This window comes from Petromyzon marinus, chromosome 71 (assembly GCF_048934315.1).
Source record: "Petromyzon marinus isolate PM22_M1 ecotype Great Lakes invasive population chromosome 71, UKy_Petmar_22M1.pri1.0, whole genome shotgun sequence".
In the NCBI taxonomy this organism is placed as follows: domain Eukaryota; kingdom Metazoa; phylum Chordata; class Hyperoartia; order Petromyzontiformes; family Petromyzontidae; genus Petromyzon; species Petromyzon marinus.
The window spans coordinates 1,923,894-1,950,553 of NC_133737.1; the positions used below are offsets into that span (position 1 = coordinate 1,923,894).

Below are 26,660 nucleotides of genomic sequence, written 5' to 3' on the forward strand. Positions count from 1 at the left end.
GCGTCAGAGGAAGAGTCAGCTGCAGTCATAAAAATGTATCCACACCATCTACGTCAGTATCAAGACACAGAGGAATGCATATATACAGTCACACATGACTTACACATCTATACTTATTCATATATTCATGATACAGTGAAAATTATTCCCCAATTCATCACGCCGGCTGTTCAGGCACACAATGAGAGGGCCAATGGTCATAAATATTCCTGGATGCCCTAGTATCTTCAAAATGAATGTTTACCCAAAATTCCAAGCACACAATTTCGGCTGTCTAGCTATGAAAGGAATATTTAAGAAGAATTCAGCTATAATAGCAAAGTGTGTTGAAAATAATACTATTTGTATGATGCAGAAATGCATAAATTAATGTTCAATCGAAACTTCGAGGTGGAATCCAGGCTCAGATTTGCTTTAATGCTCGGATGAACAGATCTAACTTCAGCTGCATATGTGCTGAGATATTTTCCTGACTGTTTCCATCCTTACAAAAAGTCCCAGAGGAAAATTAAAATAAACTATTGTTTTGATTTAACCTCCATGTTCAATCGTTAATATACATTACTGCAAATACAAACTTGACATCGTCACACACTGGCATGGTAAAAAGGTGGTGGTGTGTCCAGAACCATGCCTGGCCACCTTCATCTGCTCATTATTAATGCTTTCTCACTTCACCATGTACTTAATTTAAGATCAATCAACATAGCAGAGGCCCACAATAAGTTCAGCTTTCACTTACACTATGTAACACGATTTTTTTTTGTCGCCGGATGGCTAGTGTTATTTTTTTATTGGTCATGCCCACAAACTTTCCTTTTGTAACCAGGACTTTACGTAAAGGAATGACACAAATGCGCACGTTTTCTCATTGAAAATAGGTACATTTCAAAAGATCACTGTCCTGGTCACAAAGGCAAAGTTTGTGGGGAATAATAGCCATTTTCTGTACTTTTGAGGCATAAGCAATTAGAAAATAACACTTACTACGCAGGGACAATTTTTTTTGTTACACAGTGTTATCAATCATGTTTGCTGTTGGCGATAATCAAACTAATTGTCGAGTTCATAATGCAGTGAAATAACTGCGAGATAAACTCTTAAATACACGTACATTTCACATGGATCATTAACATATTATACGAACAAAACATCCAACATTCATGACGAATTGCAAGTAACCTTTTCCCAGTGCTAATGCCGTGATAGGTGCAATTTAAGGCCATGTAAGTGTGGATTCCTTGTCAATAGGTAATGGGAATGATCCAGGTGTCAAGGCATGACTGACAGAAGAACCAGCTGTGCTCCCCACTGTCTTGCTGGGTTTGATGAACCCAGCGTTCCACCTATTATTCATGTGGGCGTTGCTCTTCCGACCTCATCGTTATTGCAGAGCAACTATCTCTTATCTGCCATGAAGCATACCTCACTGGGCCTCCTCCACAGAGGCCGATCTCCGCTCCTGGCACCAGTCATCGGCAGGTCCGATCACCTCCACATCCTCCAATCTCTTCTCTAGCCAATGCCTCGCCTGATCAGCCCCTAATATCTGGACAAAAAGCTGGTTGATCATGCAGTGTCTGGGAATGCGGGATTCATGACCAAACCAATGCAGCCTCGCCTGCCAAAGAAACTCAAGATTATATTCTATATTGATATCTAAGGGTCTGTAAGCTTCTAAATAGAATATAAACTGGTTGAAGAGAGGATGAATCATAGGCAGGCCAGCCTTCACTGTATAAGCCAGCACAGACGGTCATTTAAATAAGTTCATATTTTGAATCCACAGAGTAATATCTGTGGCCAAGAAGAATCACAGCTTTGTCCATTAGTTTCTGAAAATGCTTGTCCTGGTGAGGGTCACGGTGGCAGTACGCTGAGAAGGGCGGTCCAGGCCTCCCTTTCCCTGGCGACAGACTCCAGCTCATCCTGGGGAATTCCCAAGCGTTCCCAGGCCAGCCGAGTGACATAGTCCCGCCAGCGTGTCCTGGGGCAAGCCCTGGGGTCATCGCCCAGTGGGAGGTGTCTGGTAGAGTTCCAGAGGGAGTCTATTGGGGGGGCATCCTTACATATATTCTATATTGATATCACCCCTAGAGCCAGGGCCCAGGGGTTGTGCTCACCAACAAGCGCCTCGTGACCTCGTGACCCATGTAACTCAGTCAGGCCAACTCGAATTGGCTGAGTGGTGCCATCCTGTGCGTCGAACATCCGCAGGATGAAGGGTGAGGGGCGGATGCGATGCCAGTATGGCAGGGAGAGGGATGGTCTCAGACGGACTAGACATTAGCGATGGACACACAAAGCTTAGTACGGAGTAAAAGTCCAGGCACCTTCCACACAGAGTTACACAGTCTAATGAAAGAATGCTGCTCGACTAATTTGAAGTGAGACTTTGGCTGCCAAACCAGAGCTGGTTGTGAACACATTAACCAGGTATGGGAGCACCTACAAGACTTGTAGAACTGCCTGATTATTCATGCAGAGTTGAGCAGGTGCAGTGTTGTATGACATGACATTCCCAGGCAGGTCATTTATTTTTGTGGAACATTTGCAAGGCCCCATTTCATGATGGAATTATCAAGGCACAGAACAAGATTCCCTAATTCCATCTCACTGAGTAGCCATTACCAAATCATCAGCAGATGTAACATGGTTGACCAGCAGGGAACGATCCCTTAACTATAACCAGGCATTGATGAGCGTATCATTGTAACTATAACGAATGCAATGGTTTTCATATGACGATTTGGAGATTCTCAAACTACATAGATATTGAAGATGCTATGTAATGTAATGCATGGGGCCAGAGTGAATTTCTGTCACAAGCCAAGTTGAACAGGAAATGGCTCCGACTCCTGGTCACGCAGCTAAAGACTGTCCTGCCCAAAATCATACAAATCCTCAAATAATGTGAACAGAGGCATAGATTTGAAAACAAATAACCCAAAGCCCCAAGCCTCTTTATGGTACTACAGGCCTTAATTAAATTAAAAATGCAGAGATCTAGTTTCTGTTGAAAATCCGTACACCTTTGCTGTAGTCAATAGACAGAAGATACGGCAGCCCCTTGAATTTCGCGGAGGTTACGTTCTTGGAAATTGCTGCGCGAAAGATAAAAGCGCGATATTCAATACTTAAGCCTTACCAAAGTAATGGCGTTAAGTAAACGTCAACGAAATTTGACATCACATATGAATTAAGTAATGTACTGTATTCCAAATAAACTATACAATTGAAATAAAGAAGAAGAAACCGGATACAAAAAATATTCCAAGACAAAAAATTAGTATAAATCTATAAAGATAAAGCATGGCAAGACATTACTCTTAATGTTTGATTATTGAGACCTGTGCGAAGCCGGGTAACTTAGCTAGTACTGAAAAAATACTATATCTTAGATGTTGGTGCTTGAATGGGGAGCGGTAGTCCTACGGTTAGCATCCTGAGCTATAATCCCAGCGAGCCGATTTGTATTCCTACAGAGCCAAGCCACGACATTTGGCTGTCGCCTGATGAAGCTGGTTATAATTACTGGCGAAACATCGTGCTGATTGTAAATTTTGTGACTTGGCTATCCAACACACAACCGGTGTGCTGTACTAGTGACGAATTTGCCACGTTCTTTTGACGTGACAACCCTTACTAGTTGGCTGTGTTGGGTGGTGGCGGGGTTACCGACACCATTCATATATTTAGACGCTCTAACTCAGCGGGGTCCCCAACCCCCGGGCCGCAGAACGGTACCGGTCCGTGTCCTGTTAGGAACCGGGCAGCACAGCAGGAGGTGAGAGCGGCGAGTCCGCGCATGGCCCGCCCATTATTTTATTTACCACTTCCGTCCACGCCACTTTTCCGCACTTGTCTCAGTCACAGTTTTGGTAAGCCCACGAGCCAACCCCTAGCCACAATGAGTAAAAAAACAAACGTTGTTGGAGAGCTTCTTTGAAAAGGGAGAAAGACCCAATGATGAACCCTCTTTGCGGATTGTACGGTCAGAATATCCGTTCATCCTGAGGGCTTGGTGTACGTGCTCCAGCTCACTGGCTAGGCCTCCTTCCCCCCTCTCTTACCTATATAACCTCTTGCCACGGCAGCTCTCCTGCAGACTTCAGCATTTTCTTGCCGTGGTTGTCCCACCTGATGAAGATCGCTCGTGTTGCATTCGAAACGTCGTGATTTGTTTTATTTTCTTATTTCTACCAACGTTACTTTACCGAAAGAACAAAAAAGTATGGATTCCTGCAGTCACGAAAGCTTCAAATCAAGATAGAATTGATGTGGTTGAGAAATTGGTTCAGTGCTGGCAGGCCATGTGGCCAGATGACGAACGTGTCTTCTACGCATCTCTTCCACAAGGAAGGACATAGGGTGGATGTCTGGATGGCATCTGTCTCAAATTTCTCCATGAAAACATTCGCTACCACTGGCGATAAGGGAGAACCCGTTGGGGTACCCTAATTTTGTTTGTAGAATGTACCATTCCAGGTGAAGTAAGTGTTGGTAAGGCAGTGCCAAAGCCCTCACGATGAACAGATATTCTGACCGTACAATCCGCAAAGCTGTCTCCCCAGCAATGTGGAGACAACCATCTGAGGATCCAACCGAAACCATCACTTTGCCATACATAGCAGGGGTTACAAAAAATACTTCCAAAATCTTAAAGAAACACAAGATCTAGGTTTGTTTCAACACAGTACACAAAATCTGTGATTTGATCCCATCTGTAAAGGATGTGATTCCTGACATGCAATACCCTGGTGTCTACAAACTGAGTTGTGGCTGCGGCAGCAGTTACATTGGGGAAACGAAACGACATGTCTCGGACCGTGTTCGTGAACACAAGGGAGATCTGAAACACGCAGGACCAATACCTCTGCCGTTGCCGATCATTGTTTAAAGCTGCGGGCTCACACGAAAGAGATTTTTCCAAGACGAAGGTACTCTGCAAACCCACCGGCTATCATGAAAAATGTGTTCATGAAGCCATCCAGATATATAAACACAGACACAACTTCAACCGAGAAGATGGATACAAACTGAGCAATCATTGGAAGGACGTTATTAACCCAAGTAAAGTCTTAACTGACTGTGATGTCAGCTGTTTTTTCCGGCTCTCTGAGAACATCACCAGGTTAAATATCTGTGAGGCAGCCCAGCCACAGGAGGATCCCCGCCACCTCTGGAGGCTGGGACCGTCTCACATTGACGTGCTCATCTCTCTCACATTGTCATGCAAATTCCTTCTCTAGCTCCGCCCACTTACCCTTGGGTTGAGCCCACCAAGATCTTACATATAAAAGTCTCCGCCGCGTGCGCTTGCGAGGGATTTGGCTCTCGAACGGTGGGCTTGACGTCGAAAAAAAATTGGCAGGCAGCACGCCCTAAGCCCCGCGGTGGGAATAGGCTATTCCGTTTTCCCATCCGTAAACTCTAATTAGTAAAATGAGCGATTTCGTGCCATTACAATTTTTATTATTTACTTATTGCGCGAGCTCGACCGTACCAACTGGCGACAATTGCGTGGGGGGGAGGGGGGCGAACCCTGTCAAGTGATGAGCGTTCGGTCGAGCTCACGGGGGACATTTTCTTTAACGCGTTTAACATGCAATTAATATAGACATAAACCTGCGGCTGTTTCTTCACAGTGTGATGTCCTCTTCGCCCCCCCCCCCCTCCCAACACGATGCGTGCAGTTACTGCTATGAAGTCCGTAGATATTAATATTACAGCGCTTATATACCATTATTGTAATATTATTGTTTATTATTATTATTAAACAAATACGTTGCCAGATATTACAATCATGTTTGTGTGCACAAAACTCATTTTTCATTATTACGTTGCTAAATATTGCCTTTTTTAGCTGTGCTTTTATGACGCTGCGATGCTCTAATGCCAGTCTGTGATGTAGCCTGCTGCCTGTTGATTAATTAACGTCAGTGCACTGGCACTCTATCATCTACACTGATAATTTTCCTTTTGACCATTGAGCGTATGCCAGTCTATAATCTGTTGCCTGCTTCTTTACCTCACTCAGCGTACTGCCACAGCCTTTCATGTCGACTGTTTTCTGCTTTTTCAGCTGCTGCCTGTATTGCCAGCTTTTTATGTCGACTGTAGCTGTGCTTATGTCATTGAGTCGGCGTACTGGCAGTCTATAATCTAGACTGTATCCTGCTTCTCAACTTACCTGTGCGTACTGATGCTCTTTCATTTACACTTACTACAGCTTAATTCTTCAATGCATTTCTATTGTTTCGATTGCTCACCTCACGCTATTTACTCATACGTAGTACTGCGATGCTGATCAAAATGTTATACTGCTAAATACATTGGACGTTCTTAGCTACAGCCCATTGCATTTCGTCTATCGTTTTGTTACATTGGTGGGAACATCATCCATTTCTATTTCGCCATACCGCACCTTTACTTTTCACTAAAGCGGGGAGAACGCAGGGAGGTTCAATGCCCCAAATATTGTTGACCTTGCTTTCTTACGGTGGGTGAGGAACATTGCCGGAGGGACATTGTTCCTCCATACCAAGAAAACACCATCGCACGATTTCCTGACAATAACAGAGCATGCGATGCCCTACAATAACACATTGTCCTGTCGCAAGGCCAAGGTGCCTACCACGTCAACATTCCTCCAATTACAAAGCTGCAGGACAAAGACATCCTCTCAAAACTGTCTTCGCTAAAAATACTTCTATTCTTTCGTGATCATGGACAGAGGAGGAAACTGCATATGATGGTGCGCCAACCTCTTTCACCAGTATGTTGTCGATTAGTATGCCAACATTGAGAGTGAGCGCCTTCTATTGCATTCAACTGAATCAAAACCGACTGCGTGTGAACAGTATGCTCATCTCTGGGACGCCATCAATGCCGAAGGAGATACAAACGCTCACAATATGGGCAGATTAGTTGCTTTGCCTTCATCCTTCACAGCTCCACCAAGATACATGCATGAGAAGACTCAAGATGCCATGACGTACATCAGCCAACATGCCACGCCCCATCTCTACATCACCTTCACTTTGCAATCCCGAATGAAAGGAGATCCAGCTTTATCCAAACCAAAAGCCACCAGACAGACATGACATCTTAGCAAGGGTCTTCAAACTCAAAGTTTATTGCCTCTTGATGCTTATTACGACCAACGAAGGCGGCGTCTTTGGATAGACAAGCAGTACCTTGCACACCATTGGGTGGCAAAAATGTCCTCTTCCTCATGCTCATTTTTCCCAATGGATGAGGGAAACAATTCATGCAATTCACATTGACACATTTATCAGTACTGAGCTACCTCACCTTCATCAAGACCCTGCCCTTTTGTTATGAGTTCTGCAACCAAACGGTCCATGGCCCATGTGGCCAGTTCTATCCAAATGCGCCATGTATGCAAGACCACAGCTGTACCAAGAGGTATCCATGCAACTACTTGAAAGACGCTCAAGTTGGCCCATGATGGCTATCCTCTATATCTTCACAGAAATACTGAGCATGGTGGATTTCAAACAACGCTCAGACCTGCCACTAACTCGCTAATTAAGGTTCACAACCGCTGGATCGTTCCCTACTGCCCTCCCCTGTGCAAGATCTTCCACCATCTTCATGAAGCTATGACAGAAGCTTCTGATGCTCAGTCCCCTTTCCCAACTGACATTGATCTTCTGCAAGATTCTTCAAGTTTGCAGCCCATCTAACCCCATGGGGACTCTGCCAAATATACAAAGAGGGCATGAGTAAGGACATCCTCCACGGAGCTCGATGACAAAATACAAACCTCGACGTCAACTTCTCTGATGTGACCTTCAAACAGGCCCTCATCCCCCTTCAGGACAAACTGCACTGCATTGGTGCTAAATACCTCGCGTCTATGGGATTACCAACGCCCTACACGGACAACCTGCATGCCCTTGCTCAAGAGGCCCTACGTTAAATATGCTATTGTGCTGTCTCGGGTGTGGACCAATCAAATTCAAGGACAGTGCATATTATTATCAGAGTTGTCTTTTTTGTTTGCATTTTGACTGCTTGTGTTGTGGTTATTGCAAACATGATGCCTTGAATAAAGGTGTCAATTTTTTTGTGCCAGTTAAAAGGGTAAAACCTATTCCTATGCCATTGTGCTTCAACGGCTTCGTAAATTTACTCACGAAAATTAACCAAGGCTCACGCGTGCACAAAGTCAAGCCCACACGAACATCTTGGAAGACATTGAGACTACAAATTGAGTCTTTTTTTCCCCCTTGACGCACCTGCCAGTACTGGGAAGACTTTTGTTTTCAAACTGCTCCTCGCTAAGGCTCGCCAGAGAGAGAGACAATTGCTCTAGCTGTGGCATCATCGGGGATTGCTGTGCAAGTCTTTGTGTGTGTAAGTCAATGTGTGTGTAAGTCGATGTGTGTGTAAGTCGATGTGTGTGTGTGTAAGTGGATGTGTGTGTGTCAGTCGATGTGTGTGTAAGTCGATGTGTGTGTAAGTCGATGTGTGTGTAAGTCGATGTGTGTGTGTAAGTCGATGTGTGTGTAAGTCGATGTGTGTGTAAGTCTTTGTGTGTGTAAGTGGATGTGTGTGTAAGTCGATGTGTGTGTAAGTCGATGTGTGTGTGGGGAGCGATAGTGTAGCGGTTAGCGCTACGCTGCGCTATGAACCTGGCGACCCGGGTTCGATTCCCGCTCACGGCCAACACCAGTGACGATTATCTGAACCGGTCCCGGTCCTCCCCTAGGTCGACTCAGCCTCAAATGAGTACCTGGTGCGGTGTGTAAACATCGCCACTGGGGAGACAAAGGCGGTCGGGCGTGGTGCTGGCCACCCACCCTCTCGTGTACCGTTCCGGCCTTCATAGGTGCTCGCTAAGAGCACTTGCCCCTACAGTCTGTTAAGGCTATATGGGGGATCTTTGTGTGTTGGAGTCCGTGTGTGTGTAAGTCTATGTGTGTCTGTGTATGCTTTGCACAGGCAACGCCATATGTCTGTGTGTAAGTCGCTGTGTGTGTGTTAGTCCATGTGTGTGCATGGCTCAAAGTGAGCGTGTAAGTCACTGTGTGTAAGTCAATGTGTGTAAGTCAATGTGTGTGTGTGTATCTAAAGTCCATGTCTGTGTGTGTGTAGGCCAATGTGTGTGTGTGAGTCGATGTGTGTGTGTATCTAAAGTCCATGTCTGTGTGTGTGTAGGCCAATGTGTGTGTGTAGGCCAATGTGTGTGTGTAAGTCAATGTGTGTGTGTAGATCTAAAGTCGATGTGTGTGTGTATCTAAAGTCAATGTCTGTGTGAGTCGAAGCAGAGAATTAAAGCAAGTGCAATCAGGCGATGGGTAGGAGGCGAGGCCCCGCATGGCTAGGCCCCGCGTTGTAATGTTCCGACCTGGACGTCGATTCCATTACTCGCTGCTACTCAATTGATATCCCTACGAGAGAGAGAGAGAGGAGCGAGGCTGTACCTGGGTAAACAACAACAACCACCACCACCACCAACACGACAACAACAACAACAACCACGATGTGAACTTCTCACCTCGGCTCACAGTGAGCGCGCGCGTAGTGTACGGCAGCTTCCTGGTGTCTCGTGACGTCACGCGGCAGCAGGTGACATGACGTCACTAGCGGGGTACACACCTCCCCCCTCACGCCGATGAGGTAATGCAGTGGTGACGTCAGAGAGCGGGGTTAGAGTTCAAGTTTATTAAGATTCCTATTCCATTGATCCCTCTATTGAACATTGACCCTTTGGTGTGCGTGAGCTCAACAACGTGAACATTGTGTATACAGTGTGTGTGTACAAACTGTGTATAAGTGTGTGTGTACAAACTGTGTATAAGTGTGTGTGTACAAACTGTGTATACAGTGTGTGTACAAACTGTCTATAAGTGTGTGTACAAACTGTGTATAAGTGTGTGTACAAACTGTCTATAAGTGTGTGTACAAACTGTGTATAAGTGTGTGTGTACAAACTGTGTATAAGTGTGTGTATACAAACTGTGTATATGTGTGTGTGTACAAACTGTGTATAAGTGTGTGTACAAACTGTGTATAAGTGTGTGTGTACAAACTGTGTATAAGTGTGTGTACAAACTGTGTATAAGTGTGTGTGTACAACCTGTGTATACAGTGTGTGTGTACAACCTGTGTATACAGTGTGTGTGTACAAACTGTGTATAAGTGTGTACAAACTGTGTATAAGTGTGTGTGTACAAACTGTGTATACAGTGTGTGCGTTCAAACTGTGACGGTCAGACATTTGTGACGATGTGTGACGAGGGGGGAGGGGGGGCGACGTCACATCAAAATGCGCAACTTTAAATATAGACAACACGTTCTATTTAATTAAATAGACTTTTAAATAAATATTTTCTCCTACACCAGAGTGTAGCGCCACATTAAATACGCACTAAAATGGCAATAGTTTAAAGCGATTTGAAGCATGTTTTAGGTTTTTTTGCGGGGGCGGGGGGGCAAAGCTGTGTGACGTCATATTTGAGGGGGGGGGTCTGACTTTTTGTGACGTCGTGTCACGAAGGGGGGGGGGGTCAAAAATCGCGTGACGTCATTTATGGACGTGTGTACAAACACACGTCTATAAATGATTGATTGCTTGTATTGCAGTCGAAACGTCGTGAGAATTTTATTGTTTTATATTTTTATTATTTTGTTTCCTCCTACGTGACTTTACCGAAAGAACCAAGAATATGAATCCCTGCAGTCGCGAAAGCTTTAAATCAAAACATTATCTTGGTCGTGTGTGATTGACAATTCGCATTGTCTCTTCTGAATGACCCACGGTCTAATACTTGCATACTGACTTGGTTCATGTTTAACCAAGATTTGTGGTATACCATAGTTGTTACCACGGATATTACGAGGGTTTAATTAACATTTGTTCCCAGTCTGTATTGACAGGGATCCGTGATTCTTATTCTCAAGTTATATTTTGATATCCTGAGGTTTAAGATATAGCTAGGCTTCAAACCTTACTGTTGTATTTAAAAAAAAACCCAGTTAGCTCATAATGATTAACTGCCTTTTGTTGTATATGCCAGGTATTGGAAATTTAATGAAAATAATAAATATTAAATGAAATAAAAAATGGATAATTATCCAAAATTATGTTAATTTATACACGTATGCGCATACATTATGCTGATTAGAGAGATAATCATATTAATTTATGCAAATGTGTGCGATTATGTTAATGCGAGCCGTTATGATAATTAGGCCCTCCCTCGTTGTCGAGAGTAGTATTACCAATCGGGATAATACAATTAATGTATGAAGTGATGCAGGTGTGCTGTAAGTATGCTAGATTAAGCTCGGCTTCATTGTCTACGTTCGTATTATTACTTGGTATAATACAATTATTCTCGCTTTAACATTTACCGATTATGTATTAGTGTGTTTATGTCAGGTCTCCAAATTCAAATCTCACCGCAGGATACAGTTCTTATAATTAAGATTATTACGCATGAACTTAGGAAAGAAACACTCAAACACTTCTGTGTTAAGCAATTTTAATTTCTAAACAAAAACATAATACTCTAATATGCGAACTCTTATGCTTGGAATTGTCAAAACAGTACTCCTGGAGATGTTCTTCTCATCGATCCATACATTTAACCCTCAATGATCACGTTGTTAAATTGGGTAACAGAATAATCGATTAATTCCTTAGAATAACGCGAACATATATGGTGATAGGAAAAAGTCCTTAAAATTCATATGAAGGGCAATTAAGAAACATGTCCCGGTGGCAAAAGTATACGGCAATGAATTCATTGGGAAGATTATGTAGCTTTAACTTTAACATAGCCATAGCCATTTCTGGGACCAGTCACAAGCTAATCACTCAGCCATTTCAATGCTAAATTCTATGCTAATTCCTTTGTCAAGGAGCTTTATGTCTTCTCACACAGCTTAAAGGTCGCGATCTGAGCGTGGCTTTTTCACTCCAGCGCTGTCCTCCAGACAGTCTCGTCCCTTCACCTCATGAAGGCCGCTTGTGTTGTGGCCGAAACGTCGTGAGAATTTTATTGTGTTATTTTATTTATCAATGTATTATTTTATTCTCATTCTACGTGACTTTACCGAAAGAACCAAAGAAGATGAATCATTGCAGTCACGAAAGCTTTAAATCGAAATTTTAAGATTATGTAGTTACGAAATGTCTTGGGACAATGGTGTGCGACAGTCTGCCTGCTTCAGCAAATGCTCATCAATTGGCTGAGGCTTCAATCAATTCGCAGGCAAGATTCTGTGATCAAACAGAACGATTTCAACACAATATTCTCCCTGTGAGTGTGTAGATTCGTAACGTAGGTTTCTAAACGTTTGGTTTCATCAATTAATTCATTGGTAATAGTTATGCAATTAAAAAGAAAGTGAAAAAAAAAACGACTAAAATACTTCTAAATGACTGTATCCACGTAACTCAATGGGCCGCAATGTTCCTCGTTATCAGCTAGTAGTTGACGCACTTATCATGAGTCTTCTTGTATGTGTTAATGTGTGAGTGTTGTTGATCTTCTTGCGTTAAGCAAACGCCGAGGTTGGGCATCCCTTGTATCAAAAATGTGTTTGTCTCCTAGATGAGAGGCGAGGGTGTGAGGGTGGGCGTGTCTTACAACTGTGGGCGTGTCTTACAACGGTGGGCGTCTTACAATGGTGGGCGTGTCTTACAAACGGTGGGCGTGTCTTACAACGGTGGGCGTGTCTTACAACGGTGGGCGTCTTACAAACGGTGGGCGTGTCTTACAACGGTGGGCGTGTCTTACAACGGTGGGCGTGCCATACAACGGTGGGCGTGTCATACAAACGGTGGGCGTGTCTTACAACGGTGTGCGTGTCATACAACGGTGGGCGTGTCTTACAACGGTGGGCGTTTCTTACAACGGTGTGCGTGTCATACAACGGTGGGCGTGTCTTACAACGGTGGGCGTGTCTTACAACGGTGGGCGTGTCATACAAACGGCTTCGTTGCTCTCTCTCGCTGTCGATAACCCGACTGCGCGTGCAGTTCGTTCGCCGGCGGCAGACACCCTTGCTCGTTATTCTGTTGCTCGGCTGTGGCTGCTGGTGGGAGCCGGCACTCAGGATGGAATGACTTTGAGCGACGCTTCTCCTGTCGGCTCTAAACTCGCGTTCGGCGACACGTCGCTACTCGGCAAGTCTCTCCATCCCCGGTTGGTTGCAGAGTCTCACCCCGGAGCTTGCCGCTCGCCGCCCTCTTCTGAGAGAGCTGTCTCTTGCCGAGCTGTCCCTTGTCGAGCTCCCCATGTCGAGCTGAACTGTGTGTGTCGTAGGAATAGGTTTCACCCTTTTTTTAACTGGCACAAAAACTGGCACCTCTATTCAAGGCATCATGTTTGCAATAACCACAACACAAGCAGTCAAAATGCAAACAAAAGACAATTATACTCTGATAGTGCGCTGTTCTTGAGCCGCCACGCCCCCTGGCGTCCCCCGGCCCAACACCAATGGAGACCAGGCTCCAGGAAAAGCCAGGGGGCGTGGCGGCTCAAGAACAGCGCACTATCAGAGTATAATACTCTTTTGTTTGCATTTTGACTGCTTGTGTTGTGGTTATTGCAAACATGATGCCTTGAATAGAGGTGCCAGTTTTTGTGCCAGTTAAAAAAAGGGTGAAACCTATTCCTATATCTTGTTACTGGCAAAGGAGGTCTCATGATGTGTGTGTCGTGTTGCTGTTTTTAATCCGAAAAATCTCCCCTCTGCGCGTCTCTTACGAGAGAAAAAGAAACAGATGCTTACTCCGTCATGCTCTAACCCCTCCCCTCTTCCCTTGGTGACCCCGGGCTGCTTTACATCAAATTGATGTTTGTTTGCCCTCCCAACCCCTCTCTTCGCGGTGTCCGCTAAGGGAGGGGACGCACCTTTCATACGTTTTATGGCTACCATGTGTTTGTGTTAAATTGTTGGAAGACAAAGGTGGCCAGGGAGGCTCTGATTTAATGGAATACATTTATGTGGTCTTTGTGTTTGACCTATTTCTTGTACCTCTAATGAATTAGCCTAGGTCTAATCCCTTGTGATTATTATTTGGTTTGTGTTTAACCAAGATTTGTAATGTACCATTAGATGTTACCTCCGGTATTTCAAGGCTTTTATTAACTTTTGCTCTCTGTCTGCATCCAGGGATCCGTGTTTTTTTATTCTCGAGGTCAGAGATATCCCGAGGCTGGAGATATAACCAAGCCCTCACTTTCTTGACTGCCACAATTCACATTCCTTGGTTCTCTTGGTGAAGTTACATAGATAGAAATATAAAATAGGAAACAATGTGAGTTGAATAAGGGTGAAATAAAATAAGTAATAATAAAGCCACTAATGTAGACTGCAGTCTATCATGTCGACTTATTCTTATAGCCAAGCTGTAACTTTTTCCATACGAAAAAAAAATATCAGTTATAATGTCCGTTTGCCCTGTGCTCTGTGTCCGTGCCTGTGATTCTGGATATTTGTTTGTGAACTGTCAACAGTGCCAAGCATCTCATGGTATGTGGTCCTTTGGCAATCTGGAGATTTTGCAGATCGTCGTCGTTAACCTCCCTTTGCCCCCGGAGTTTTTTTATTTAATGGCCTTTCACGACCTCCAGATGCTCAGTGCTTGTGGGAGGTAGCGGGTTTGAGGGTGTTAATTTATTTATGTAATCGATTATTATTAAAAAATGGCAGAATTATTCTTACTCTTTGGTTCTATTCGGTAAAGTCACGTAGGTAAAAAATAAAACAAAAATCACGACGTTTCGGCCACAACACAAGTGGCCTTCATCAGGTGAAGGGACCAGACTGTCTCGAGGACAGCGCTGGAGTGAACACAGCCAAGCTCAGACCGCGACCTTTAAGCTGTGTGAGAGGAATTAAGGTGCCTTGACAAAGGAATTAGCATAAAAATTAGCATTTAATTGGCGGACTTAGCATGATGAACGGTGTAGAGGGGGTGAACATGTGCAGGCCGGCGAGGGGGGGAGGGGGAGTTTACATATTGATGGTGTGAAAAGGGAATTTTAAGAAGCTGCGAAAGTTTGGGGTACCACTACTTGAAAAAATATACTGTAGCATTGAAAATTAGTTTAATGCTTGGTTCGATTTAGAACATCTTTCCAATGGTTGCTTAATTTGAAACCATCTTCTCGGTTGAAATTGTGTCCGTGTTTGTAAATCTGAATTGCCTCGTGAACAAATCTCTGATAAAAACCCGTGGGTTTGCAAAGAACCTTGGTATCGGAGAAAATTATATCGTGATCACCCACAGCGTTGTAACAGTGATCAGCTACGGCAGAATAATTCGTTCTGCCGTGTTTCAAATCTGATTTGTGCTCGCGAATTCGGTCAGAGACATGTCGCTTCGTCTCCCCGATATAGCAGTCACCGCAGGTACAACTCAATTTGTAAACCCCGGGGTACTGTAAGTCAGGAATGACATCATTCACGGATGGGATCAGATCACGAATTTTGTGCACTGTATTGAACCGGACGTGGATCTTGTGTTTGTTTAGAATTTTGGAAATCTTTTTAGTAACGCCTGCTATATGTGGCAGTGTGATGGTTTTGACCGGAGTATCAAGTGGTTGTTTCTGTATGGAGGGAGAAACAGCCTGGCGGATGGTATTGTCAGAGTATCCATTCCTTTTGAGGGCCAAGATGTACATGTTTTAATTCACTGGTCAGGTGGTGTTGGTGCGAAATGCAAGAATTATTCTTAATATAAATTTTGGAAAAAGGCCTACACATATACAACACCTTAAATGAATTTCGCTGTCCAAGGGAGGTTCGTGACCCCTGCTGTTTTCGTCTTTTGTTTTGTTGTGGGGTTTTTCCTTCATGGCGGCCTTCTCTTGAAGTCAACTGGGGATTTCCCGCAGAATCTCATTAGCCCCCCCCCCCCACCCTTGGGTTTGCCATTTTTTAAAATGACATTTTATAACTTCCCCAGCAGTCTTGTGTGTGGCAAGGCAGGAGGCAGCAGGGGGGGGGGTGTGACTCACCCTTTCCGTGCCCCAGCGCTACATCCCGATCAAAATGATTACAAAACAATAGAAAGAATCAATCAATACAATTTTATGGAAAAGGCATATATACAACATGCTCTTCGAGTGTTTGTGATGAGATGATACAAAACAACTGAGTTGCTGAGGCGATTAAGCAAGCGCCATATAAATGCTAAAATTATTATAACATAGTGTAACATCGTGAATGCTTCGGAGATTATTGGCTCTGGCTCCTGGCAAGAGATTTACCCAACCCACAGGTCCGCAAATACTGGTTGCTCTTACTCTGCAGGTTGAACCTAGGAATGGACTGTTCAACTTCACGTTATTGTAATTAAAAGCCTGTGCCAAGGCTGAATCTATTGGAGCTTCATTGTCTCAACCTTACACATCTACAGGGTCTCCATTTGACTTTGTATTGTCTAAGAAGTCCACCCACACCTCCACTTCCACAAACTGCTGGGAGTTGCCTCGCTCTGCCTCACAGTCAGAATTCTCCTCCTGCTTCACGTTGCCTCCATCGATGTGAAGGTCCGATTTTGGAGTTGAATCTTCATCTTCACATTTTACCTTCACTTCTTCGCTCTTCACCATCACTTCTTCACATTTCACCATCACTTCTTCGCTCTTCACCATCACTTCTTCACATTTCACCTTCGCCTCTTCAAAATCCACCTTGATACATTTCATTGCGTCCAAGCTGGAATTAAATTCTGGTTCTTTTTTCAGCAGGGATGGGCTCATTGCAGCACTTTGACTTTCACAAGCCGATTTCAGATTCCGCTCCTTGGGGATCTTCTGATAACTGTGTGTCCTCTGGTGTCTTTGAAGATGTGATGACCGTGCAAACGCCTTCCCGCACAGAGTGCACTTGAAGGGTTTCTCTCCTGTGTGTGTTCTCTGGTGTTTTTTAAGATGTGATGACTCTGCAAATGCCTTCTCACACACAGTGCACTTGAAGGGTTTCTCTCCTGTGTGTGTTCTCTGGTGTTTTTTAAGATGTGATGACTCTGCAAATGCCTTCTCACACACAGTGCACTTGAAGGGTTTCTCTCCTGTGTGTGTTCTCTGGTGGTCGTGAAGATGTGATGACTGTGCAAATGCACTTCTACACACAGTGCACTTGAAGGGTTTCTCTCCTGTGTGTGTTCTCTGGTGTTTTTTAAGATGTGATGACTCTGCAAATGCCTTCTCACACACAGTGCACTTGAAGGGTTTCTTTCCTGTGTGTGTTGTCTGGTGTCTCTGAAGAACTGCTGACTTTGCAAATGCCTTCTCACACACAGTGCACTTGAAGGGTTTCTCTCCTGTGTGCCTTCTCTGGTGGATCTTAAGACCTGATGAACGTGTAAACGCCTTCTCACACACAGTGCACTTGAAGGGTTTCTCTCCTGTGTGCATTCTCTGGTGGTACTTAAGACTTGATGAGTGTGCAAATGCCTTCTCACACACAGTGCACTTGAAGGGTTTCTCTCCTGTGTGCATTCTCTGGTGGATCTTAAGACGTGATGACTGTGCAAATGCCTTCTCACACACAGTGCACTTGAAGGGTTTCTCTCCTGTGTGCATTCTCTGGTGGTCGTGAAGATGTGATAACCGTGCAAATGCCTTCTCACACACAGTGCACTTGAAGGGTTTCTCTCCTGTGTGCATTCTCTGGTGGATCTTAAGACTTGATGACTGTGCAAATACGCTTCTACACACAGTGCACTTGAAGGGTTTCTCTCCTGTGTGCATTCTCTGGTGTTTTTTAAGATGTGATGACCATTTAAACGCCTTCCCGCACACAGTGCACCTGAAGGGTTTCTCTCCCGTGTGTGTTCTCTTGTGTCTCTGAAGAACTGCTGACTGTGCAAATGTCTTCTCACAAACAATGCACTTGAAGGGTTTCTCTCCCGTGTGTGTTCTCTGGTGGTCGTGAAGAAGCGATGGCTTGGCAAATGCCTTCTCACACACACTGCACTTGAAGGGTTTCTCTCCTGTGTGTGTTCTCTTGTGCTGAGTCAAACTTCCAGTATGATCCGTGCTGTATGCACACTGGTCGCATTGTTTCTTTTTTGTACCGAGCTGCGCCGAGTGCCGTTGCTCCATCAGACCAATTCTGCAGAGGAAGCGTCAGAGAAATAGTCAGCTGCAGTCAGAAAAATGTATCCACACCATCTACGTCAGTATCAAGACACAGAGGAATGCATATATACACAGTCACACATGACTTACACATCTATACTTATTCAAATATTCATGATATAGTGAAAATTATTCCCCAATTCATCACACGGGCTGTTAAGGCACACAATGAGAGGGCCAATGGTCATACATATTCCTGGATGCCCTAGTATCTTCAAAATGAATGTTTACCCAAAACTCCAAGCACACAATTTCGGCTGACTAGCTATGAAAGGAATATTTAAGAAAAAATCAGCTATAATAGCAAAGTGTCTTGAAAATAATACTATTTGTATTATGCAGAAAGGCATAAATTAATGTTCAATCGAAACTTCGAGGTGGAAGCCAGGCTCAGATTCGCTTGAATGCTCGGATGAACAGATCTAACTTCAGCTGCATATGTGCTGAGATGTTTTCCTGTTTCCATCCTTACAAAAAGTCCCAGAGGAAAATTAAAATAAACTATTGTTTTGATTTAACCTCCATGTTCAGTCGTTAATATACATTACTGCAAATACAAACTTGACATCGTCACACACTGGCATGGTAAAAAGGTGGTGGTGTGTCCAGAACCATGCCTGGCCACCTTCATCTGCTCATTATTAATGCGTTCTCACTTCACCATGTAATTAATTTAAGATCAATCAACATAGCAGAGGCCCACAATAAGTTCAACTTACACTATGTAACACGATTTTTTTGTCGCTGGATGGCTAGTGTTATTTTTTTATTGGTCATGCCCACAAACTTTCCTTTTGTAACCAGGACTTTATGTGAAGGAATGACACAAATGCGCACGTTTTCTCATTGAAAATAGGTACATTTCAAAAGATCACTGTCCTGGTCACGAAAGCAAAGTTTGTGGGGAATAATAGCCATTTTCTGTACTTTTGAGGCATAAGCAATTAGAAAATAACACTTACTATGCAGGGACAATTTTTTTTGTTACAGTGTTATCAATCATGTTTGCTGTCGGCGATAATCAAACTAATTGTTGAGTTCATAATGCAGTGAAATAACTGCGAGATAAACTCTTAAATACACGTACATTTCACGTGGATCATTAACATATTATACAAACAAAACATCCAACATTCATGACGAATTGCAAGTAACCTTTTCCCAGTGCTAATGCTATGATAGGTGCAATTTAAGGCCATGTAAGTGTGGATTCCGTGTCAGCAGGTAACGGGAATGATCCAGGTGTCAAGGGATGACTGACAGAAGAACCAGCTGTGCTCCCCACTGTCTTGCTGGGTGTTGGGAACCCAGTGTTCCACCTATTATTCATGTGGGCGTTACTCTTCCGACCTCATCATCATTGCAGAGCAACTATCTCTTATCTGCCATGAAGCATACCTCACTCGGCCTCCTCCACAGAGGCCGATCTCCACTCCTGGCACCAGTCATCGGCAGGTCCGATCACCTCCACATCCTCCAATCTCTTCTCTAGCCAATGCCATGCCTGATCAGCCCCTAATATCTGGACAAAAAGCTGGTTGATCATGCAGTATCTGGGAATGCGGGATTCATGACCAAACCAATGCAGCCTCGCCTGCCAAAGAAACTCAAGATTATATTCTATATTGATATCTTAAGGGTCTGTAAGCTTCTAAATAGAATATAAACTGGTTGAATAGAGGATAAATCATTGGCAGGCCAGCCTTCACTGTATAAGCCAGCACAGATGGTCATTTACAGTGAGGGAAAAAAGTATTTGATCCCCTGCTGATTTTGTACGTTTGCCCACTGACAAAGAAATGATCAGTGTATAATTTTAATGGTAGGTTTATTTGAACAGTGAGAGACAGAATAACAACAAAATCCAGAAAAACGCATGCCAAAAATGTAATAAATTGATTTGCATTTGAATGAGGGAAATAAGTATTTGACGCCCTCTCAATCAGAAAGATTTCTGGCACCCAGGTGCCTTTTATGCAGGTAACGAGCTGAGATTAGGAGCACATTCTTAAAGGGAGTGCTTCTAATCTCAGCTTGTTACCTGTATAAAAGACACCTGTCCACAGAAGCAATCAATCAATCAGATTCCAAACTCTCCACCATGGTCAAGACCAAAGAGCTCTCCAAGGATGTCAGGGACAAGATTGTAGACCTACACAAGGCTGGAATGGGCTACAAGACCATTGCCAAGCAGCTTTGTGAGAAGGTGATAACAGTTGGTGCTATTATTCGCAAATGGAAGAAACACAAAAGAACTGTCAATATCCCTCGGCCTGGGGCTCCATGCAAGATCTCACCTCGTGGAGTTGCAATGATCATGAGAACGGTGTGGAATCAGCCCATAACTACACGGGAGGATCTTGTCAATGATCTCAAGGCAGCTGGGACCATAGTCACCAAGAAAACAATTGGTAACACAATACGTCGTGAAGGACTGAAATCCTGCAGCGCCTGCAAGGTCCCCCTGCTCCAGACAGCACATATACATGCCCGTCTGAAGTTTGCCAATGAACATCTGAATGATTCAGAGGAAAATTAGGTGAAAGTGTTGTGGTCAGATAAGACCAAAATGGAGCTCCTTGGCATCAACTCAACTCGCCGTGTTTGGAGGAGGAATGCTGCATATGACCCCAAGAACACCATCCCAACCGTCAAACATGGAAGTGGAAACATTATGCTTTGGGGGTGTTTTTCTGCCAAGTGGACAGGCCAACTTCACCGCATCAAAGGGATGATGGATGGGGCCATGTACCGTCAAATATTGGGTGAGAACCTCCTTCCCTCAGCCAGGGCATTGAAAATGGGTCGTGGATGGGTATTCCAGCATTACAATGACCCAAAACACACGGCCAAGGCAACAAAGGAGTGGCTCAAGAAGCACATTAAGGTCCTAGAGTGGCCTAGCCAGTCTCCAGACCTTAATACCATAGAAAATCTGTGGAGGGAGCTGAAAGTTCGAGTTGTTATTTTATTTTATAAATTTGTTATTTTATTATCATTCTATGTGGTGACTTTACCGAAAGAACCACAGTGAGAATATTATTATTTTATTTTATCAATTTTATTATTTTATTCTCATTCCACGTGGTGGTGACTTTACCGAAAGAACCACAGTGAGAATATTGTTATTTTATTTTATCAATTTATTATTTTATTCTCATTCTACGTGGTGGTAACTTTACCGACAGAACCACACAGTGAGAATATTATTGTGTTATTTTATTTCATCAATTTATTATTTTATTCTCAATCTACGTGGTGGTGACTTTACCGACAGAACCAAAGAAGGTTAAAGCGAGAGAATTAAAGCAAACGCAATCAGGCGATGGGCAGGAGGCGAGGCCCCGCATGGCTAGGCCCCGCGTTGTAATGTTCCGACCAGGACGTCGATTCCATTACTCGCTGCTACTCAATTGATATCCCAACGAGAGAGAGAGGAGCGAGGCTGTACCTGGGTAAACAACAACAACACCACAACAACACCACCACAACAACAACCACGATGTGAATTTCTCACCTCGTAGTGTCTCAGTGAGAGCAGGCGCGCGCGTAGTGCAGAAGCTTCCCGCTATATCGTGACGTCACGCGGCAGCAGGAGGTGACGTCACTCGCGTGGTCTCAACGCACAATCCCCTCCCCCCAACGAGCGGCGGTGTAACTGAATAAATTATGTTAATGAGACATGCTCACGTCCATTGATGGATGAGGCGTGGTATGCTGAACCCGGCACAATGAACTCGCGACGGTATTTATGAATAAATTATGTTAATGAACCGCCAGTGACCGGGCGTAGCTCTGCCCAAATATGGATTTTTACTCGAACGGAAATCGGCAGTGACCAAGCAGACGTGACGTCACGCTAAAAAGCGCGGTGGAGGGGGGGTGAATACCTTGGTGACATGACGTCACCAGAGAGGTACATCTCCCCTAGGCGTCTCACACCGATGAGGTAATGCGAAGTTGTGACGTCAGAGAGCGGGGGATTTGAGTTTATTTATATTCCTTTTCCATTTCTCTCTTGAACAGAGACCCCTTGAGTGCGTGAGCTCAACAACAACGTGGTTAATCTCTGGTTCTATTGGGTAAAGTCACGTAGGTAAAAAATAAAATAACAAAACTCACGACGTTTCGGCCACAACACAAGCGGCCTTCATCAGGTGAAGGGGCGAGACTGTCTGGTAGGACAGCGCTGGAGTGAAAAAAGCCACGCTCAGATCACGACCTTTAAGCTGTGTCAGAAGAAACAAAGCGCCTTGACAAAGGAATTAGCATATAATTTAGCATTGAAATGGCCGAGTGATTAGCTTGTGACTGGTCACAGAAATGGCTATGTTAAAGTTAAAGCATACACATCTTTGTCATCTGGCCACATGGCCAGCCTGCTCTAGACCAATTTCGCGACCACATCAATTCCATACACCCAGCCATCAGATTTACCATGGAGGTCGAAAAAGATGGCAAACTACCCTTTTTGGATGTCTTAATTAAAAGGAGACATGATGGTTCAATGAGCCACTCTGTCTACAGGAAAGCCACCCATACAGATGCTTACTTGAAACCGGATTCCCACCACCATCCATCCCAGAAGAACTCCCTCATCAAGACTCTATACCAAAGAGCCCAATGCATATCCGACCAGGAACACATTACCAGTGAACTCAAGCACGTACACCAGGCTCTCAGGGCTAATGGTTACTCCGACTACACAATCAGCAAAGCCATCACTCCAGTCATGAAGAAGGATTCTCTTGTGGAGCCACTCAAAACCATCACCTTACCCTACATTGCAGGGGTCACTAAAAAGATCTCCAAAATCCTGAATAAACACAAGATCCAGGTCCGATTCAACACAGTACATAAAATCCGTGATCTGATTACACGTGTAAAAGATGCTGTTCCAGACATACAGTACCCGGGCGTTTATAAACTAAAGTGCCTCTGTGGTAGTAGCTACATTGGAGAAGCCAAACGACATATCTCGGACCGCATCCACGAACATAAAGCAGACTTGAAACACGGTAGGACGAACTCCTCTGCCGTGGCAGATCGCTGTTACAATTCAGTGGGCTCACATGACATTGACTTCAACCAAGACGGAGGTTCTTTGCAAGCCAACCGGCTACCATGAGAGATTCGTTCATGAGGCCACCCACATATACAAGCACAGAGACAATTTCAACCGAGAAGATGGATTCTGGCTTAGTAACCACTGGAAAGATGTTTTAAATCATTTCTGTTCTTAATTAATTGTATTTTTACGATGACCTTCAGACCGCAGCTCTTTCGCCAGCATTGCCTCTTAATACCTCTCACACCACGGTTAATGGTATAGTTTTACAACATGGAGTATACTAGGGCCTCGCAGCTGTCTCTCTCCCCCTCCTCTGTTCCGACCATGGACGAACTCGTCCGTCTGAACGGGGCCCGTAGCTATCCGTGGTGCTGAAATTTGAGGGTAAGAATCCACCCATTTTTTCGCCATATAGCATTGTGATATATAACGACTTATTGTTGGTAGCTTAGCTGATTGGAGAATATAGAGTTTATTGATAACATGAAGGTAATTTATATTTTAGTTTTTATTGGTTCACTATATAGTACTGTGAATAGCTCAGATGTGTAGTCATTTCTGTGACCAGTCACTAGCTAATCACTCAGTTATTTCAATGCTAAATTCGCCTAGTTATTTCAATGCTAAATTCTCCTGTTTGATTTGTACTAAGGGCCTCGGTGAATGTGTATGCTCTGACTTTAACGTAGCTATTTCTGCAGCAGGTACAAGCTAATCACTCAGCTATTTCAATGCTAAATTCTATGCTAATTCCATTGTCAAGGGGTGCCTCTGCGGATGTGTATGCCTTAACTTAGCTATTTCAATGCTAAATTCTATGCTAATTCCTTTAACAATGGGTGCCTCTGCGGGTGTGTATGCTTTAACTTCTAACACAGCTATTTCTGTGACCAGTCACAAGCTAATCATTCAGCCATTTCAATGCTAAATTATATGCTAATTCCTTTGTCAAGGCGCTTTGTTCCTCTCACACAGCTTAAAGGCCGTGATCTGAACGTGGCTCTTTCACTCCAGCGCTGTCCTACCAGACAGTCTCGCCCCCTTCACCTGATGAAGGCCGCTTGTGTTGTGGCCGAAACGTCGTGAGAATATTATTGTGTTATTTTATTTTATCAATTTATTATTTTATTATCATTCTACGTGACTTTACCGAAAGAACCAAAGAAGATGAATCATTGCAGTCACGAAAGCTTTAAATCGAAATCTACCTCACCTTCATCAAGACCCTGCCCTTTTGTCATGAGGTCTGCAACCAAATGGTCCATGGCCCATGTGGCCAGTTCTATCCAAATGCGCCAAGTATGCAAGACCACAGCCGTACCAAGACGTATCCATGCAACTACTTGAAAGACGCTCAAGTTGGCCCATGATGGCTATCCTCTTATATCTTCACAGAAATGCTGAGCATGGTGGATTTCAAACAACGCTCAGACCTGCCACTAACTCGCTAATTCAGGTTCACAATCGATGGATCGTTTACCTACTGCCCTCCCCTGTGCAAGATCTTCCACCATCTTCATGAAGCTATGACAGAAGCTTCTGATGCTCAGTCCCGTTTCCCAACTGACATTTACCTTCTGCAAGATTCTTCAAGTTTGCAGCCCATCTAACCCCATGGGGACTCTGCCAAAAAATACAAAGAGGGCATGAGTAAGGACATCCTCCACGGAGCTCAATGACAAAATACAAACCTCGACGTCAACTTCTCTGATGTGATCTTCAAACAGGCCCTCATCCTCCTTCAGGACAAACTGCACTGCATTGGTGCTAAATACCTCGCGTCTATGGGATTACCAACGCCCTACACGGACAACCTGCATGCCCTTGCTCAAGAGGCCCTACGTTAAATATGCTATTGTGCTGTCTCGGGTGTGGACCAATCAAATTCAAGGACAGTGCATATTATTATCAGAGTTGTCTTTTTTGTTTGCATTTTGACTGCTTGTGTTGTGGTTATTGCAAACATGATGCCTTGAATAAAGGTGTCAGTTTTTTGTGCCAGTTAAAAGGGTAAAACCTATTCCTATGCCATTGTGCTTCAACGGCTTCGTAAATTTACTCACGAAAATTAACCAAGGCTCACGCGTGCACAAAGTCAAGCCCACACGAACATCTTGGAAGACATTGAGACTACAAATTGAGTCTTTTTTGTTTTTCCCCTTGACGCACCTGCCAGTACTGGGAAGACTTTTGTTTTCAAACTGCTCCTCGCTAAGGCTCGCCAGAGAGAGAGACAATTGCTCTAGCTGTGGCATCATCGGGGATTGCTGTGCAAGTCTTTGTGTGTGTAAGTCGATGTGTGTGTAAGTCGATGTGTGTGTAAGTGGATGTGTGTGTAAGTGGATGTGTGTGTAAGTGGATGTGTGTGTAAGTGGATGTGTGTGTAAGTCGATGTGTGTGTAAGTGGATGTGTGTGTAAGTGGATGTGTAAGTCGATGTGTGTGTAAGTCGATGTGTGTGTAAGTGGATGTGTGTGTAAGTCGATGTGTGTGTAAGTCGATGTGTGTGTAAGTCGATGTGTGTGTATGTCGATGTGTGTGTAAGTCGATGTGTGAGTCGATGTGTGTGTCGGTCGATGTGTGTGTAAGTCGATGTGTGTGTAAGTCGATGTGTGTGTAAGTCGATGTATCAGTCGATGTGTGTGTGTAAGTTAATGTGTGTGTGTAAGTCAATGTGTGTGTGTAAGTCAATGTGTGTGTATCTAAAGTCCATGTCTGTCTGTGTGTGTGTAGGCCAATGTCTGTGTGAGTCTAAGCAGGGAATTAAAGCAAACGCAATCAGGCGATGGGCAGGAGGCGAGGCCCCGCATGGCTAGGCCCGGCGTTGTAATGTTCCGACCTGGACGTCGATTCCATTACTCGCTGCTACTCAATTGATATCCCTACGAGAGAGAGAGAGAGGAGCGAGGCTGTACCTGGGTAAACAACAACAACAACAACCACCACCACCACCACCAACACGACAACAGCAACAACAACCACGATGTGAACTTCTCACCTCGGCTCACAGTGAGCGCGCGCGTAGAGTACGGCAGCTTCCTGGTGTCTCGTGACGTCACGCGGCAGCAGGTGACATGACGTCAATAGCGGGGTACACCTCCCCCCTCACGCCGAAGAGGTAATGCAGCGGTGACGTCAGAGAGCGGGGTTAGAGTTCAAGTTTATTAAGATTCCTATTCCATTGATCCCTCTATTGAACATTGACCCTTTGGTGTGCGTGAGCTCAACAACGTGAACATTGTGTATACAGTGTGTGTGTACAAACTGTGTATAAGTGTGTGTGTACAAACTGTATAAGTGTGTGTGTACAAACTGTGTATAAGTGTGTGTGTACAAACTGTGTATAAGTGTGTGTGTGTACAAACTGTGTATAAGTGTGTGTGTGTGTACAAACTGTGTATAAGTGTGTGTGTACAAACTGCGTATAAGTGTGTGTGTACAAACTGT

The 26,660-nt window shown here is 44.2% G+C and overlaps 2 protein-coding genes across 2 annotated transcripts in view; both read right to left on the bottom strand.

Annotated features, from left to right (window-relative positions):
* The window catches only part of LOC116957256 (uncharacterized), a 631,244-nt gene extending 621,586 nt beyond the window's left edge, over positions 1 to 9,658 (bottom strand). The window contains exon 1 of the mRNA XM_076055392.1: positions 9,530 to 9,658. The gene's annotated coding sequence lies outside the window, so the exon portion shown is untranslated. The remainder of the gene's footprint in view (positions 1 to 9,529) is intronic.
* The window catches only part of LOC116957231 (uncharacterized), a 34,950-nt gene extending 8,646 nt beyond the window's left edge, over positions 1 to 26,304 (bottom strand). Inside the window, exons 1-4 of the mRNA XM_076055609.1 lie at positions 26,212 to 26,304; positions 24,789 to 24,837; positions 16,858 to 18,117; positions 4,045 to 4,053 (exon numbers count right to left, since the gene is read on the bottom strand). Coding sequence (XP_075911724.1) covers positions 4,045 to 4,053; positions 16,858 to 18,117; positions 24,789 to 24,820 — 1,301 coding nt within the window. The 5' untranslated portion in view covers positions 24,821 to 24,837; positions 26,212 to 26,304. The remainder of the gene's footprint in view (positions 1 to 4,044; positions 4,054 to 16,857; positions 18,118 to 24,788; positions 24,838 to 26,211) is intronic.
* Between the last annotated feature and the right edge of the window lie 356 nt (positions 26,305 to 26,660).